The sequence below is a fragment of the Sorghum bicolor genome, chromosome 6 (assembly GCF_000003195.3).
Source record: "Sorghum bicolor cultivar BTx623 chromosome 6, Sorghum_bicolor_NCBIv3, whole genome shotgun sequence".
Lineage (NCBI taxonomy): Eukaryota > Viridiplantae > Streptophyta > Magnoliopsida > Poales > Poaceae > Sorghum > Sorghum bicolor.
In genome coordinates, this window is record NC_012875.2 from 43638973 (window position 1) to 43657900 (window position 18928).

General features: G+C 43.5%; 3 protein-coding genes across 3 annotated transcripts; all 3 read left to right on the forward strand.

Annotated features, from left to right (window-relative positions):
- On the forward strand, positions 3273 to 4526 carry LOC8075294 (copper transporter 6). The gene has a single exon (XM_002446399.2). It carries the CDS (start codon positions 3475 to 3477, stop codon positions 4288 to 4290), a length of 816 nt encoding a protein of 271 aa, XP_002446444.2. The 5' UTR covers positions 3273 to 3474; the 3' UTR covers positions 4291 to 4526.
- LOC8073000 (non-specific lipid-transfer protein) lies at positions 10856 to 11854 on the forward strand. Its single transcript, XM_002446400.2, has 2 exons — positions 10856 to 11354; positions 11472 to 11854. The coding sequence occupies exons 1-2, from the start codon at positions 10871 to 10873 to the stop codon at positions 11486 to 11488; spliced, it is 501 nt and encodes a 166-aa protein (XP_002446445.2). The 5' UTR covers positions 10856 to 10870; the 3' UTR covers positions 11489 to 11854.
- On the forward strand, positions 15111 to 15965 carry LOC8073001 (non-specific lipid transfer protein GPI-anchored 1). The gene is made up of 2 exons (XM_002446401.2): positions 15111 to 15497; positions 15658 to 15965. The coding sequence occupies exons 1-2, from the start codon at positions 15161 to 15163 to the stop codon at positions 15672 to 15674; spliced, it is 354 nt and encodes a 117-aa protein (XP_002446446.1). The 5' UTR covers positions 15111 to 15160; the 3' UTR covers positions 15675 to 15965.

Genomic DNA, 18928 nt, shown 5'->3' on the forward strand with positions numbered 1-18928 from the left:
CTAGTCAAACTTAAGGAAGTTTGACCGACAAGAATACCATGGCGACACAAAAAAGGGATAGAGGGAGTAGCTGTTATAAATTTATCAAATCCCGATTTATATGTTTTTCATTTGTATTGAGAGTTGTCGTTGCATGGTACCTAGTATTTTCAATATACATTTAGTTGAAATCCTAGCTTAAGTATGGTGACTCTTGTTGCAACCTATATCTTATGGCTTATGAATATAAATTTTGATGTTTAGATCTTAATTTTATTAATTGCTACAGTTTTTTAGCCTCAAGTTATTTTAAAACTCTTGTGCTTATTTTATCTTTTATAAACTCTTTTTTTGCACATTTCACAATAAGGATTTTAGTTGTAGGCAACACTCTTATTATGTACTACGATAGCATAAATCATCATTTAAAAGCTATACACATTGCCCAAAATCAGTGCTAAAGCTTGAAGCGAGATCTAGGGTAGAGCAGTGGTGCTAACCTCAAGAAAAATATTAATATTTAAGCCTATAAAATGCCCGTTTACTTAGATGGAATCTCAAAGGTTGAGAAGCTACCTTTGGTCTGCACTACCTTGTTCACAAAATTTTGAATTTTCTAATCAATGAATTATACGTGGATATTGATTTTGTATAAATATAAGTAACGTTACAAGATATAAACTGTATGCCATGATTAACTAATATAATTTTAAATACTTTGATAGTATAATTAGATGTGTCTAATGATTCATTATGGAAATATTTTCCATGGACGCTAAAACATAACATATGTATTTATTGTTCATGCATGTATACTTGATCTGTATAAAGACACAGCCTGACATGTATACCTACTTTAATAAAAAAATTATATAGTAGGATTAATAGAATTGGGCAATGTACAACATATATATATGCTTTATGTTTTGAAATAATTCTTTTGTAATATAAGATGTTGATAATTTAGATCTAGATTTGATATAACATTTTAGTTTTTTAATAATAACAGAAGCAAAAATTTAGATGTAAATTTTAATGATGATTTAGATTATCTACCATAGTTGTATGTGGGTAATTAGATGTAAATTTAGGCCAAAGTGTACTCCATTCCACGTTTCAATATGATAGATACAATGTGTCGTGCATCTGCTTCTGAAGACTTCATTTACCAATATTCTGTCCCAGTCAGTCACCATAAATCAACTCAATAAAATGAGACCTTGTTTAAAATTGTTTGCCTCTTAGGTTAACACCCATTGGAATTCCGGGGTTAGGGGTGCAAAGGGGTAATCTTTAGGTGCACCTCCAAACCTCTTTAGTTCAAATATTTGTACTACTTCTTAATTTTTTTAGAGAAGTAGTATAAATATTTGAACTAAAGAGGTTTAGAGGTGCACCTAATCATCACTCATTTGCACCCCTACCTGGGGTCCTCCATCCATATACCTTGTGGATTTTGCATTACATGAAAATCTACCCATAGCAGCCTTTAAGTCACTGGAAACTGTTAGAGCATCTCCAAAGGCTTTGGCAAATTGACTTGGCATTTGTTGTTATTTGCAAACTCCCATAACAAAATGCAAAGGATAAAAATAGGTCATCTCCAAGGGAATTGGCATTTGGACTTGGCAAATGATAAAAATGGAAGATCTCCAGGCGCGCGCGCTTTTCTCGCGCGTGACTTTGCTCGCGTGATTGGGTTTGCAAAGCCATCCACAACTTGGCATTTTTGCCAAGTTTGCTCCCTCATTTGCCAAGTTGCCCAAATTGCAAACTTCAAATGCAAAACCGTTGGATACCTCTTTTGGAGCTTTTTGGCAAATTACTCAAATGCAAACCTCAAATGCAAAACCTTGCTGATGCTCTTCGCAAACTCACGTAGCCTGTTCGTCATGGGCCCTATTTCCCGTCCGGCCCATCTGGCTTGAGCACTGCTCTCCTTGGCGCGGCACACGCCTCACCTTGTGTGTCCACTGTTGTAGTGTTGTGCCCATCATGCATGGCCCACAACCTAATTCCTTCTGATCCTGTTTTGCTACAAGTTTGGAGGTATTAGATACGGTTGTCACTTGTCAGTCTATATATAAACATGTAATCTTTACCAATCAATAGAAATGATTTTTGCATGATTATCTCCACTATTAGAAACTCAACCAAATCATGCACATTTCACTTTTTCACTGGGCCATCCAGTGCACTGTGCACCCCATCCAAGAAATCCCTACAAATAGGCAGTACCTCGGTTTATGAACCCAACATAGGTTCGACTATACAAACATGGAGGTTCCACTAACGTACTACTCAATGCTAACTGTCTATTATCCCAACTTCCCAAGTGTTTTGCCAAGGTAACAGTTGTGTGCAAATATTCACTAAATTCAAGGTGAGCGATGATGTGTCTAGGTACCCTTAATGTTGCAATTCAGTGGCTGGCTAATTTCGTTTCAAAAAAAAAACGTTTCAAAAAGTGGCTGGCTAATGACATTTCCAGTTCATTGTAACTTTATCCTCTCTCCCAAATCTAGCTTGTTCCTGTTTTGCATCAGATGTGAAGCATTGTGAATCCAAATTTTTTTTTCGAGAAATACAGGCCTTGTTTAGTTTAATTTTTTTTAACAAAATAGACACGGTAGTATTTTCGTTTATATTTAACATAAATATTGTCTAATCATGACCTAACTAGCATTAAAAGATTCGTCTCGTAATTTTTTAATTTATATTTAATGCTTTATGTATATGCGTAAGATTCAATATGATAGAGAATCTAGAAAAATTTTGTAAAATTTTTTTAACTAACCAAGACGTAGATAAGGACCGGCGTGATCCTTGTTGGTTGCAGCATCCAGCCAAAGCCGAACGGCTGAACCCGCACAACAAGGCGCAGTTATGGTAGCTGGGCTCCCAAAGATTCCCCCGCACCGCACGGGCCGCACGCCGAGACGCTGCAAAAGCTCCAGTCGAATCGATTGTAAATAGTAGTAGTACGGCACCGCCGTGCGTTCCGGAAGCGAGAAAGCCTCCATGGCCCCTCCCGCAGTGAGTGAGGCAGGGCCCAGCAGCACAAGAACTGAACTGGTGCCACTGGCGCCTGCACGGCACTAGGCCTTGTTTCGAAAAGTGAAAAGTTTTCGATACTGTAGTACTTTCGTTTGTTTGTGACAAATATTATCCAATCATGGACTAACTAGGATTAAAAGATTTGTCTCGTGATTTACAGCTAAACTGTGTAATTAGTTTTTGTTTTCGTCTATATTTAATGTTTCATGCATATGCCACAAGATTCGATGTGACGGGGAATCTTGAAAACTTTTTGGTTTTTCAGAGTGCACTAAACAAGGCCCTAGTGTAGCGGGGGGCCAGCAGCACTTTGCACGGTGGGTGCAGCCAGGAGTGCCACGCTGTTGACACGACACGGGCCGCAGGTGAATTCGAACCACCCTGACGGTATCGGCGTATCGCTCTCGCTCCCGGTCCCGGCCTCACGCGCGCGTACAAATGCCACCGGGGTCCCCGGCTTCCCTCCTCCTCCTACTCCTAGGCCACCGGCCACCCCAGTTGTTCAGTCACGAGACGCGCGCGGCTGCCCGCGGCCAAAACCCTGCTTCGCTGTTCGCCCAGCCCGCCGCCGCCCCGCCTCGCGTCGCGATTCCCCTGACCTCTCGCAAGTCGTCACGGACTCGCGCGCCTCCGTCTCCAGGCCGTTTTAATCCGCGGGCCTCTTGCGACCGGAGTTGGTTACATCCATCCACAGTCCGTTCCGCTCCAGAAGATCCAGCAGCAATGAAGGGCATGGGCCCGACGATGGAGATGGCGCCGACGCCGGGCAAGGCGGCGGCAGCAGGAGCAGCGTCTTCCTCGCACATGTCGATGATGCACATGTCCTTCTTCTGGGGCGACCGCGCGGTGGTGCTGTTCCCGGGGTGGCCCGGCGCGCGCGGCGCCGGGGCGTACCTGCTCTGCCTCCTCTTCGTGCTCGCGCTCGCCGCGCTCACCGAGGCGCTCGCCGCGGCCTCGCGCTGCGTCGCGCGCCGCGGCGCGGGCGCGGGCGCGGGCGGGCGCGGCGTCCCGGCGTCCTCGGCCGCGCTGCTCACGGCGGCGCACGCGGCCAGGATGGGCACGGCGTACCTCGTCATGCTGGCCGTCATGTCCTTCAACGGCGGCGTGCTCCTCGCCGCCGTGGCCGGCCACGCGCTCGGCTTCCTCCTCGCGCGCAGCAGGGTGCACCCTGGGGGCGGGGGCGCCGCCGCCGCCAGTGGCCACGGGCTCGGTGGCGTGGGCGCTGTCCACCCTCCGGATGGCTCCAAGGCCTAGACTGCAGGGGCAAATGCACTTGGGTGGGTTAAACAAATGACTGTCTCGTCTCGTGTTGTCTCTTGCTGTAGGCATCTGAAAATTCAGGATTATTACTGTGTCATCTCCCTGCCTATCGTGTTATGGATTACAATTACTGTGTGTTGTAAAGATGGTATGGATGTGCTAAAGTTTCCAAGTGAATTGATTATAAACGTTGTATTTGTACTGAAGATCAAGAATTTCTCTTTCTTTTACACTGCAAGCGCATGATAGCTCAATCTGTGGCGGAAATAAGAGTCTCCTCGAAACAGCCACCGTAGCGGCTTTTTTAACGATTCGGGAGGCTCCTATCATCCTCTTCCTTCCACGATTCTAGCTCTGGATAGTGGCCAAGTATTCCCTACTGTGGTTTTTCGGCACCAAAGATAAAAAGATGCTACGTGTTGGTTCTCCAAGATTTTTTCATAGTGAGAACACTGAAAAGCAATTAGAATCACAATAATATCAATAATATCATATTGCTAAAAAAAATACCTATGACATTATCTTTTAACGATGGGATAAAATATTATCCTACCCTCTATATCCAAAAACGACACTGCTGAAAAATGATAATGGTGCCCATTTATAGCCTGTTCGTTTGAGACACGGCACATGATCTTTGATCTTCCTCTGTTTGCAAGAGTATCCAAAACAGTGTCCAATGTGTAGCCCTAATCAAATAGCAACTGCATAATGGATCTGCATTTTGTTTATCACTAGCATGTCCATGTGTTGCAATGGAATATATAACTATTACGTGGTCATCTATACGATTTGTGTTGCGGTTTAGAGATTTATTAAATAATAATGTAATATATTCTAATACATCATAAATTAGACTCCATACTATTGCTAAATGTGTGAAGTGTTCAGTTCTATCTCACATGAGTTTGGATTCTTAGTCCGGGTCACATATGGGATATAAAGAAGTGCTAGGGTATTGTGGGAAGTAAAAAAATGATTAGAAGAATTCTCTCTCTCTCTCTCTCTCTCTCTAATATGTATAGGTACATATACATAGATACATAACAAAAATAGATATAGATATAGATATACGAACATGTTGAAATTCTCAAAGGATGATTTATCCACTAATTAAACTTACAAGCACAACAAAGTTTGATGGTAAAATCCTTATTTCTAATATAAAGCTATGGTCATGAGTTCCGTTCACTATTTTTATATTTGAATTTTCTATTTTACCTTTATTATTCTTATGTTACAATAGACCGTATAATCAATCCTTAAATGCTATGTCCATGTGCAAGAAAAGATTAACTCTACATGAAAAAATTATTGTCTATTGACTCAGCTTAAATAGATAGTTGTTGTGTGTAGCATAAATAGATAGTTGTTGTGTGTAGCTATTGTAAGATTGATAAATATAGAAGATGATCCAAGTGCTCGTGTGGTTTTGTAGCTTCAAAAGCGAGTAAAGTGGAAGAATGAGTGACGAAACATGAGAGGTTGAGAGTGAAGGTGTGACCAATTAAAGGAGAGAAATCTTCACTCTTTAAGATTGAAAATATAAATATACAATGTTGTTTCTACTAAGTCATACTCCCTCCATACAAAAAAGAAAGTCATTTAGGACAACGGCGGTCTCCAAAGTCTAACATTGACTCTTTATTTTTATAAAAATATTTTATCAAAATGTTGTATATGCATAATTTTATGAAAGTATTTTTCAAGACAAATCTATTCATATGATTTTCACATTTTCAAACTCAATAACCTAAAAGTTATTCATGATTTATATTCCTAATGTTTGACTCAAACCTTGTCCAAAACGACTTTCTTTATGGGTATGGAGAGAGTATTGAGAGCACCGACTTTCACCAAGATTTAATGCTTTGTATTCTAGTCCGCTCAATATAACAAAAACAAAAAATGTGTTGATTACTATTATGTGGGTCACAAACAAAAAAATACAAATAATTATCAAAGAAACTTAGCACATTAATTGATAGTAAAAAAATAAAGATGTTGAATTGTCATATCACGGTTATAAGGAAACATCTCTTGCTGCATGTCATCTTTTAATCAACTGCCAATGGTAAATAACCACCTACCAAAGAAAATTCTTTATTTTTAAAGAAACTACAGTGTCGAACAAAACGAATGTAGTGAGCCCGCGACATAATCAATTAAAGCACCCCCAATGCACCACCGTAGCTAATGGTCTTAAGTGCTATTGTCCAAAGAATGGTCAATATCGGAGTTTAATGAACTTTAAATAAACCAGTAAGGGCACTCACAACGCAGACTCTATCATAGAGTCTAAAGTTATTTATTACCTCGAACAATGTGGACTTAGAATCTAAATAAGACTTGGAGTCTTATTTTTTCTACCTCTTTCTTCAATAAATATACTGCCACATCAGCAAAATACCATAAATAATATGTAATCAATTGTCTTAGACTCTATGATAGAGTCTTGCATTGTGAGTGCCCTAAGGGCACTCATAATGCAAGATTTTGTTCAGAGTCCAAGACAATTAATTATATATTATTTATGGTATTTTATTGATGCGACAACATATTTATTGAAGAAAGAGGTAGAAAAAATAAGACTCCAAGTCTTATTTAGACTCCAAGTCCACATTATTCGAGGTAATAAATAATTTTAGACTCTATGATAGAGTCTACATTGTGAGTGCCCTAAGACATAGTATAAACTAAAAGAGATAATAAAAACTTTATAGAATAAAATAATGTTATGCATTGTTTTTAATACAGTATTGGAAACAGGGGACATGAAACCACTACTGAGACTAACATTAGGCTATACTAGGTTAATCGGTAATGCTTTGACTCTGACGTCCGGCCGTTTCCGGACGGAGTGCCTGTTCACTCGGCTTTCTGTTGCTTCGTGTCTATCCACATGTGACTCTTCTCATCCACTTATTTCTGTCTGCATGCAGCTCTTCTCATCCACTCATCTCAAAATATCTACCCCATGGCTCTTCTTGCCCACTCTCTCTCCTGCTACCTGCTCCCTCATTCACTTCTCTCTTCTCTCTCTCTCAGAAATCCACCGCAGCCTTCCATGGTCCCAACCTGGGAGACCTCAACTCAGTGCGGTGCCTTCCCCCATCTCCCTCCTCAACCGAAGCTCGAGCACACAATAGGGGGATCTGTGGAGGCGGCGTCCTCTACCCATCTCGAGCCTGATGTGCGTCCTCCACCCTAGCGTGTCGTCCCCCACCTCGACGTCGGCCATGGTGGCTTTCCCGTGGTGGATCCATGGAGTACTGGCCTTCCCATGGTGGATACATGGAGCACGATGCAGATCCAGTAGCGTGGTGGTCTCCTCCACCCAATAGGCGATGGTGGCCCATCCCCCATCCTATTTATGGAGGCGGCTCAATCTGCACCACGACGGCGCCCCCAACCCATGTGCCTCTCCTCTTTCCCTTTATCTCGCGGCTACAGTGGATTTTGTGGTGTTGCAATCGTCTATCTGAGATGTTTTAGTAGTCTATTCGATATGTTTCAGTAGTAGTTCTTTTGTTGTTGCAATAATATGTTTCTTACTGTTTCAACTTCTTCATCCCAATGTTGTTGTAGTATTGCTTTATTTGCGATGTTGCAGTATATGTTTCAGTTGCTTCAATCTCATGTTGCAGAAGGTGTTTCATGTTGTTGCAGCAGTTTGTTCGGTGTTGTTGCAATAACACGTTCATGGTGTTTCAACTGGTTCAACTTATTTGTTGAAGCACTTTGTTCAGTGTTATTGCATAACACATTTATGGTGTTTCAACTGGTTCAACTTATTTGTTGCAACAATTTGTTCGGTGTTGTTGCAATAACATGTTCATGTTGTTTCAGTCGTTGTTTCATCATATTGTTATAGCGCCAAGCAGGGGGGCTAGGGGTGGGCTGTGGGAGTGAGCTAGCGATGGGTGGAGGTGTTGGGGACCGACGTGGTTGGGGGGGGGGGGGATCTCGTGGGTGTGGAGAGCGGAGGCGGTTCCTTTCATCTCCGTGCGGAGGCGGGTGCAGTCGGGTTCCCATATCTACTTTTTTTTTTATTTTTTCCTTTCTCAATGTGGAGCGGGTGGGGCGTGATTTGTACAAAGGCTTGGCGTCCGGACGTTAACGCTCAGATCGGACGTCCGGGCGCTAGCAGTACCGTAGGTTAATGCCAGTACGTTGTTACGAGTTTTAAAATTCACATACTCTATGTTTCTTCATTGTTATTTTATTTTTTCTGTCTACATTCTTCCTTTTTTTATTTCTTTTCAGTTTTCGTTTTTTGATTTTATTTTATTTCCTGTCCTTTCCTTATTTTTTTCTTGTTTTAATTTTACCTTTTATTTTCTTTTTCTTTTGGTTTTAATTTTATTGTTCTTCCTTGCTTCTATTTGTTTTTCTTTTTTCTTTTCAGATTTTCTATGTTTCTTCATTCTTATTTTATATTTAATTCCTTTTAATCTTCTTTTTATCCTTATTTAAATTATCTATTTATTTTATTTGCTCTATGCACTTTTTATCATTTGTTAATTATGTTTGTTTTTATATTTTTTTCTTAGTAATTTTATTTTTTATTTTTATTTTCTATGTATATGTGATATTTATGTACTATATATTTAGTGTTCTATATTGTGTTATGTCATGTTTAGGGTTTAGGGTTTGCTATAAGAAATTTAATGGTGCAATCAAAATTTAATTTATATCTTCGGTTTAAGAGTTATGATTTTTTTAATTCGTTAAAACAATTTTGCATGCATGAGTGAGTGGAGCCTGATGAGTTGATGGGATAACCTATCATGACATAGTAAAAAGAGGAGTTGTGGCTTCACCATAGATGTGGTAGATGGGTCCTCTCCATAATTTTTAGTTGTAGATTGGACGTGCTCTTAAAGACATGTACAGTGATTGAACTCTTTCATATTTTTTGGCATCATGCATCTACAAATAGTCGTTATGTAGAGAAAATATGCTTAAATGTTTATTTCCACAGTATGATGTGACATTAAACATGGTTTCTAAATTTTCAAGTGTTATTTCTACATTGTATTCATTTTTTGGCATGGTTTTATTTTTTGGCATCATACATCTATAAATAGTCTGAACAAGTTTGAGGCCGGCCAATAACCTTTACTCTAGTCTCTCTTTTTTTATGTATTGTGGGAGTAGAGTTAGGGATGAGAACCTTTTGTTGGGCTGATCCGTGGCCATATTCAGTTGCTGCCGTGGGCTAGTACTTGGGCCATATGGATAATGGGCCAAGTTGGCAATACATTAGATTGGAAATAACACAGAGCTAAAAGGCCTGAACTGGAATAAGTGGGGGTGAGGCTTCGGTGCACATGCGCTGAAAACCAACAGCGGCGGCATCTCCCAATGCGGTTGTGCAATTTGGGTGTGGGAGAGAAAGGGAAAATGTATGAGTTTCTCTCCTCTTACTTTAAGGGAAGGGCTGGTTTTTCTTCATTGAAAAAAAAGTTAGGACTCGTTTGAATCCTTAAAATTAGATTTATTTTAATAATTATAATATAGACCCATATTTATTAAGCTAATATATATTATGTGCTTTATTTCTACCATAGGGGAGTGAGTTAAAGAGCATGTTATAACTTGCAAACTAGAAACATAGCATAGTGATCTATGAATTAATATTTGTCTCTCATCCTATGAATTTGAGATAAACTCATATATGAACTATAAATTAAGTAGACTAGGAGGATTCTCCGTGCGTTGCCATGGGTACAAAGAAGAAATATAAATATGCCCTCGCTATAGTCTATCGAGTCATCTATATATATAGCTTGATTATTATTAGTCAGTTTTCAAAGAGGAAGAGAGAAAGTCACGTGAGAGAATAATGCTAGCAATATGTGTGTATGGTCATATGTAGGTATCTACTACTAAAATTATTTATAAGTGAGCACTTGTATGTGGGAGCAGGAGAAATGGATGATGACTTGGCTTAAGAATGTGCTAGAGAATTAGGTTAGTGGGGTTTATCTTTATAGTTGTTATAGATTTTAATTCCATCACAGGATCCAAACGACACCTAAAGGAATTTAGAGCTCATTTTTTTCTCATCTAAACTTTAGCACTTTGCACAACGGTCTCCGACGATAAAAAACATGACCAAATATTTGGTCATCATGCATCGGGTCATCCACGTCTAACATCATATATTTGCTCATGTTTGAACACTTGTCCATGCTAAAGTTTAGCTTGGTTACATTTTCATGCACCATGCACATTCAATAATTCCTTAAACCAACCAATGATGGCATCCACTGAAATGGCCGTATTTAGACAGTGCTTTCTAAAATTTCCCAAGCCCGCAAAGCGCGGCGGCGCGTGCTGATCGTGTCTCCGACGTGCCATGCGCGCGCGGCGCCCAGTATAAACATGCCGTGGCGTTCAGACACTGTTCGTTTAGGGAAATGGCCCGCCGCGACAGCTACCCACCAGCGCACTGAAGCCGGGCGAGCTAGCGCGCCGCTAGTGGACGACGGTGAGCTCCGTGCTGCCACGCCGCTGGACGGTGCGCGCTAGTGCTCGCTCCACCGATCCTCTCCGGACTCCGGCCATCATGAGGTCGGACGCTGCTGCTCGCCACGCTTGCACGCGCTCCACGCCACTATATAAGCCGCAGCGCAGCGGCCATGAAGCCACACACCAGTCACGCCGGAGAAGCAAACAGCACCTGCATCACACGAGCAGCGAGCGTGTGTTGGAGATGAGAGGACTCCTGGTGCTCGCCCTGCTGGTCGCGGCCGCCGCGTGCCTCGTGGCGGTGCGCGGCGCGGACGGCGCGGGCGAGTGCGGGGCGACGCCGCCGGACAGGATGGCGCTGAAGCTGGCGCCGTGCGCGTCGGCGGCGCAGAACCCGAGCTCCGCGCCATCCAGCTCCTGCTGCAGCGCGGTGCACAGCATCGGGAAGCAGAGCCCCAAGTGCCTCTGCGCCGTCATGCTGTCCAAGACCGCCAAGAGCGCCGGGATCAAGGCCGAGGTCGCCATCACCATCCCCAAACGCTGCAACCTCGTCGACCGCCCCATCGGCTACAAGTGCGGAGGTAAGCCAACAACAATGTCTGCTCCAATTGCTTCATATATCAGAGATTGTTGTCAGTGGTATAAGCTAGCGGAATAGATTGATTTGTGAGTGTGTGTGATACTCCTATTCTTTACAGATTACACTCTGCCATGAGCTTTGAGAGCTTACTTGAGCACCAGTGCATGATCCGTCGGAGTTAGCACGACGTCTGTGGGAAGTGACGGTGACTGTGTCAGTGTGTGTGTGTGTGTTGCCAGTAAACGAGACTTGTGATTACCATACATGTGGAACTCCAGTATGATACGGGTGTCTCAGTCTCACTAGATACGTGTGTACTTGTACTCTCTTGTAGTCAGAGTCAGGATGTTCCAGAGATGCTGTCCTGCATCCTCCAAATAAAACTTGTTGTCTTGGACAAATTTGGTTAAGGGAGCTGCTTGTGTGCACTCATTGTTTGGTTGAAAAAAATTGCTGTTCGTCCATTTAATAAATAAATAAGAATGAGCACGAATTGAGTTATTTTGGTGAATCCTGCTTTTGAGTCTCCGACTCAATTTCCACTCACGTTTCTAGTGGTAGTTTCTAGGCGTTTCTAGTGATAAGGTAAAAATCCTTCCTTAACTTTACAGAGCTCTTGTGTTTACCGTATTTTAAGCATGCTGATTGCTGATAGACAATAATGACAGGTACGGCATGATTGGTGCTTTGGACAAGTTAATTCACCTATAATCCCTTATAATTTCGGATAAACTTTGAGTGCTTCGATACATTATATTTTAGGATGGAGGGAGTAGTAGGGAAATGGTTTCCGTTGAGCCAGTTTTTTTCCACGGCAGTTCATAACGAATAGAGACAGGTAAAACTCGAAGTGTGGCCCCTTGCTTTGAACAGCCAGTGAAGATACATGTCCCACGGTTTTTCTAAGGTTACCTCCAGTACAAATACCCATCCGAGCACTGGAAATATAATGAGATAATTTCTTGTGATGTATACTTTCTCCATACCTGTTTTAGTTGATGTTCTGGTAACTCAAATGTTTTCATAAAGTTTGACGTTCTGGTCACGCAGGGTTAGGTGCTGGACCTTTGTCCCTACCTTTTCGTTTCGCATTCAATGCATGCTGCGCTCGCATGCAAAAGCAAAAAATGAGTGGTTACCAGGGATCAAATCCGAGACCCAATGCTCTAGCCTCTACGCACTAGCCAATTGAGCTGATTTATTTTCTTATATAGAGAGTACTCGTAGCCATATTTATTAGGGGGAGATATGGAAAACTAACCCCTAATTAATCATTCATTGGTTACCACAATCATGACCTAAACATCAACAATGGGTATGGAGAGAGTATTTGTTACGTTGCTATAATTGGTTGTGACGACTATATAAATTTGAAATATGATCACATTTTAATACTATATGATAGGAACATTCAAATTTGTCAAATATCTTTACATCATGTTATTTAGCTGCCTCTGGAAGTTAATTAACAGTAAATCATTTACACATGCAGTTAGTTTAAGTCTGCCGTCGATGTAAATCATTTTACACTAACAATAAGATGAAGCCTCCTTTTCTAAAAAAGATGAAGCCAACCACCGGTATAAATTAATTTGTATTAACAAATTGTGGTGGTGTGAGTTGGTGTGTGAGTTTTAGATACTACAACTTGCATTTGAAGAGTTGAGGCATAAAAAATGTATTAACAAATCTCAAACTGATGCTAGTGAAAATAAAAAAAAGTGGCGACCAGTAGAAACCTGTACTAGTGAATTTCTTCACTCTTACTGAATAAAAAAATCACTCTTACATCGCCGTAGCTACTTACCAAGTAACCATTGATTGGTGGATCCTAAGGCACTCCACAACATCGTAGGGGTGCCCAAAAGTCACCAAATCTTTGCACCACAATTGAAGGCTCACAGCGGAAGCAAACTCCAGGCATCAGGACTCAACCAAAAAAGAAAAAAACCAAATGCATAAAAAACAGGCAGCACGGATCATAAACAACATTTAATGAACTGGCATCGGTTCCTCTACTTGCTCCGCTCCTTATTTTCTTAGCATTATTGAAATTGGCATCACTTGCTACAATGGAGAGAGTGGTGCCAGAATCATCTCTCTTATTTTGGGCATCACTTAAGCAAAATATTATGGAGGGCCTAAGAGGGTGTTTGGTTGAGTAATTTACAAGACGAATTTTTTAAGCCTAATTAGTCTATAATTGAACAATAATTTTCAAATACGACGAAAATGCTATGTTAAACTTTAACAATCCCAACAAAACACCTCTAATGTTCGATCGACCCTACCGTTACATTAGCAGGACCCCCGCCACCTAGCACGTGCCCAATGCCACGCCCTCTGTCCACCACAAGTCAGGCCTTGTTTACTTTCAACCAAAATCTCAAAAATTTTCAAGATTTCCCGTCACATCCAATCTTTAAACGTATGTATGGAGTATTAAATATAGACAAAAATAAAAACTAACTACACATTTTGGTTGAAATTTACAAATGAATCTTTTAAGCCTAGTTAGACCATGATTGGAAAATAATTACCATAAACAAACGAAAATGCTATAGTGTCGCGAAATCTTTTTGTCCACGAACTAAACACGGCCTCAGGCGTCATGCCATGTGTTGCTCCGTAGCGTTTTTTTCATATAAAGCATTTTAAAAATTTGTAGAAATGATTGGATCCTGATAAAATCTTTTGAAAATACATAATTATTTCATTTTGAACTCTAAACTTATGAAACATGTATTGAATGTTTTACTAAAAGTTGACCTTTGTATCCAAAAAATTATTTTTCTAGTTCTTTTGTATTTCTGGTGCTTCAATACATCAATATATTCTTCTTCCCTTGTGTTAGAAACCTATATGAGCTCTCAGAGGAGGACCCTACTGATCCAATGTATGTAGAAGACTTCGACAACTTGTATAAGGTGTCATATCCCACCCACATATGTAGAATCATACTCTCTCCGTTCCAATCTATAAGACATTTTAATTTCTTTTAGATTCATTGCTTTTGCTATGTATCTACACATGTATATCTAAGTAAATAACAAAAACTATATAAACTATGTACTTATAAAAAAACCCAAAACGTCTTGTAATGTGAAATGAAGGAAGTATGTAGGATGCAAACTTATGTGCTAGGGCTAGCTATTTCTGTCTGATGATCTGAAACGTATGCAAAATGGTCCAATAAGCGTATATACATACTAGTATTTTCTTCTTATTTCTGAATCATTGTGTGTACATCTGTACAGCTTGTCCCACCCTGCACTGCCCCTGGCACCACCGACACTTCAAGCACAGGCAGCTGAACAAACAACTGCAACTGCCCTTCTATTTTTTTCTTTGCTAGAATGAGCGCAGCCGCCGCACTTCGAGAGGCAACATCAAAAAGTGGCGTCCACTGAAAAGAATGCCCGCGCACGCCGATCAGGTTACGCCGGCGGGCACGCCATGGCGTTCAGCCGTTCACACCCTGTTCCTTCGGGCCCAAAGCTGCCTCACCACATCGAACCACCGGGCCGCACTGAGCCGGCTGAGATGTGTGTGGCCGAGCTTGCACGACGCCAATGGCGGAGGCACGGCGTGCTGCCACGCGCCCACGCCGCGTGACGGTGCGCGGCTAGTGCTCGCCGCACCAATCGTCGCCGGCCATCAGCCCATCACGAGGTCGGTTCATGGTGGTCGCCACACCTACACGCTCGACGCCACTATATAAGAAGGGGGCCTTGGCAGCCATGAAGGCGCCGGCTTACACAGCTACGCACAACTCACTAGGAGAAGCAAGAAAGGGGTGAGGTGACGATGAGGAGTCTCTTTGTGGTCGCTCTGATGATCGTGGCCGCGGCCTGCATCGCCGCGCCGCGGGGTGCCGACGGCGCGGGCGAGTGCGGGGCGACGCCGCCGGACATGATGGCGCTGAAGCTGGCGCCGTGCGCGTCGGCGGCGGAGGACCCCAGCTCCGCGCCGTCTAGCTCCTGCTGCGGCGCGGTGCACAGCATCGGGAAGCAGAGCCCCAAGTGCCTCTGCGCCGTCATGCTGTCCAACACTGCCAAGAGCGCCGGGATCAAGGCTGAGGTCGCCATCACCATCCCCAAACGCTGCAACCTCGTCGACCGCCCCGTCGGCTACAAGTGCGGAGGTAATTAAGGAAGCAACAAACTGATGTGTGATATTATTCTTCACTGTTTGCTCCGGTCGTTTATTCTGTGATTACCATGTATGCATCAGCAGTATCAGCAAGATGCAGTAACACTGAATGAGTGTCTGTCTGAGATTCTTCTTTTAATTCTTTATTACAGATTACACTCTGCCATGAGCGGTGAGGATTATTCCAGGGATTTGCTGCATGACGTGCATGTTCGAGTATCACCAAAGCGCGAGCTCTTGTGGCGTGTGTTCGTGTGTGTCAGTCTCTGTGTGTTGCCCATAATAAACAAGACATGCGAGTACCACACATGTGGAACTCTAGTAGTATGATGATGTGTGTATCACTAGATACGTGTACTTAGTTGTGTTCAGTGTCCACAGATGTAGTCTTGCATTGTCGAATCAATAAATCCTGTCTTTCTGATAAGATCGATTGAGAGATAGTAGATGTTGTGCAATATAATTTATGTCTCCACCGTTTGTCAACTGAAAAGCTTGATGCTCGACTACATAAGATTTATTATTTTAGATGATGATAAATAAGAACATGTGTAATACGGACCTTGCAAAAGAAAATCAAGGCAAGTACGTACTGTGTCTTGTTTTGAGCACGGTTGTTTTAGAGTGACGACTAAGATGAGTTGTTGATTTAGGCTTGATGTAATTTGCATTTATGATAGAAAGTGATTTGGGTAATTCTCAATACATTACTGTGATTAATTGTCATATATATATATATATATATATATATATATATAGAGGCTAGTGGATACATATTAGCCGGATTACATTCCAACACTCTCCCGCAGTCTAAACTGGGAGCACCGCGAACATTGAGACTGGATCTAAACTCCGTGAAGACGGATGTCGGCAGACCTTTGGTGAAGATATTGGCGTACTGAGACGTAGTGGGAACGTGCAGGACGCGGACTTCACCGAGGGCGACTCGCTCTCCGACGAAGTGCAAATCGATCTCAATATGCTTGGTTCGCTGATGCTGAACTGGGTTGGTGGAGAGATAAACGGCACTGACATTATCACAATAGACCACTGTAGCGCGACGAAGAGGGCAGCGAAGCTCTATGAGGAGCTGGCGCAACCAGCATGCTTCGGCGACTCCGTTCGCAACAGCTCGATATTCCGCCTCTGCACTGGACCGTGACACTGTAGGCTGACGCTTGGACGACCAAGAGATGAGATTATCACCGAGAAACACCGCATAACCCGAGGTGGATTTGCGTGTGTCAGGACAACCCGCCTAATCTGCATCGGTGTAGACAGTGAGATCAGCCGGAGAGGTTCGGTGAAGGTGCAAGCCAAGATCCAATGTACCCTGAAGGTACCGGAGAATCCTCTTCAAAGCACTAAGATGAGGCTCCCGGGGATCATGCATATATAAGCAGATCTGCTGAACAGCATATGCAATATCTGGTCTGGTAAAAGTGAGGTACTGAAGAGCTCCAGCAAGGCTACGGTACTGACTAGGATCTGCAACGGAGGCGCCATCTGCAGCAAGCTTAGAGTGAGTGTCCACAGGAGTACTGCATGGCTTGCAGTGACTCATACCAGCTCGCTCCAGAATATCCAACACTTACCGCCGCTGAGAGAGAAATAAGGTGTCACCTTGGCGTTGAACACTGACACCCAAAAAATGATGAAGAGGCCCCATGTCTGTCATCGAAAATTCCCGGCGAAGTGCAGCAATGATCCAATGAAGAAAGCTCATGGAGGATGCGGTCCAAACAATATCATCAACGTACAGTAAGAGAAAAGCCATATCAGCACCTCTGCAGTAGATGAACAGCGACGTGTCGGATCTAGCCTTAACAAACCCAAGGGAGGTGATGTGGGAGGCAAACCGACTGTGCCATGCACGGGGAGCTTGCTTCAGACCATAGAGAGACTTGTTCAGACGACAGACATGGTTGGACTTGGAGGGATCGACAAACCCAGTCGGCTGGACGCAGTAGACTGTCTCGCTCAAAGTGCCATGGAGAAACGCATTCTTCACATCGAGCTGATGAATCCGCCAGGAACAAGATAGTGCCAGAGTGAGAACCATCCTGATGGTAGCTGGCTTGACAACTGGACTGAAAGTCTCATCATAGTCAATGCCCGGTCGCTGGGTAAAACTGCGAAGTACCCAACGAGCCTTGTAGCGGTCAAGAGAGCCATCGGACTTGAACTTATGACGAAAAACCCACTTGCCGGTGACGAGGTTGATGCCAGGGGGGCGAGGCACCAATGTCCAGGTGTCGTTGCTCAGCAAAGCGTCGAACTCGGCCTGCATGGCGAGGCGCCAGGCCGGGTCCAAGAGAGCAGCCCGGACAGACGTCGGCACTGGAGAGGTGACTGCAGACATCATGTGGAGATTGAGGCGATCCACAGGTTGCCGAAAACCATCCTTGCCACGGGTGCGCATGCCGTGCGCATTGGTGACAGGGATGATCACCTCTGGAGCTGTAGCGGTGGTGCGGCCAATGGTCCGTCCGACGCCGCTAGCAACAGCCTGGGGCACGTGGTCTGCAGGGGCAGCAGCACCGTCAGGACGGGGTGATGGAGAGCCGCTATTGTGGCCATCGTGGCTAGCAGCAGGAGTGCCGCCCAGGCTGGTCTGGTCGTGGCCGGCTGCATGGCCGGGGCCAATGGCCGAAGCACAAGGGGGAGCAACTGGTGTCCCCGGGGCAGCGTCCATGCCACCTGGAAGACGGGTACCTACAGTCACAGCTCTTGGCCATATAGGCGAAGAGGAATCATCAGCAACATCCAAAAACGCGAGTGTGTTAGGGTCCGATGGAGTGGATGACATCTCAGAGAAGGGAAACAACGTCTCATCAAATACGACATGACGAGAGACGACGATCCAATTGGAGTGGAGGTCGAGACATCGATACCCCTTGTGATCAGCCAAGTACCCTAAGAAGACACACAGGGTGGAGCGAGGTGATAATTTGTTGGGAGCTGTGGAGGTAAGGTTAGGGTAACAGGCACAACCGAAGACTCGAAGATGGTCATAAGAGGGTTGGGTGCCGTGGAGGGAAAAGAAGGGGGTGCGGCCGTCTAGAGTTTTAGTTGGGTGACGATTAAGGAGATAGGTGGCAGTGTGAAGTGAGTCAGCCCAATAAACAGGAGGAAGACTGGCCTAGAACAGAAGAGACCGCACGATGTTGTTCACAGTGCGAAGGGTGCGTTCAACGCCTCCATTCTGTTGTGAGGTGTATGGACACGACATCCAAAAGACGACGCCATGAGTGAGGAAGAACGTGCGGGCCGAGGAGTGATCAAACTCGCGGCCGTTGTCGCACTGAACTGCCTTGATGGTGGAGTTGAACTACGTGCGCACATAGGAAAAAAAGTTAGATATGACGCCAAAGGTTTCAGATTTCAGGCGTAATGGAAACGTCCATATGTAGTGAGTGCAAT

What these genes read in the sequence shown, in the direction of transcription:
- LOC8075294 (XM_002446399.2), top strand. Translation starts at nt 3,475, where the DNA reads ATGCCACCGGGGTCCCCGGCTTCCCTCCTCCTCCTACTCCTAGGCCAC.
- LOC8073000 (XM_002446400.2), top strand. Translation starts at nt 10,871, where the DNA reads ATGAGGTCGGACGCTGCTGCTCGCCACGCTTGCACGCGCTCCACGCCA.
- LOC8073001 (XM_002446401.2), top strand. Translation starts at nt 15,161, where the DNA reads ATGAGGAGTCTCTTTGTGGTCGCTCTGATGATCGTGGCCGCGGCCTGC.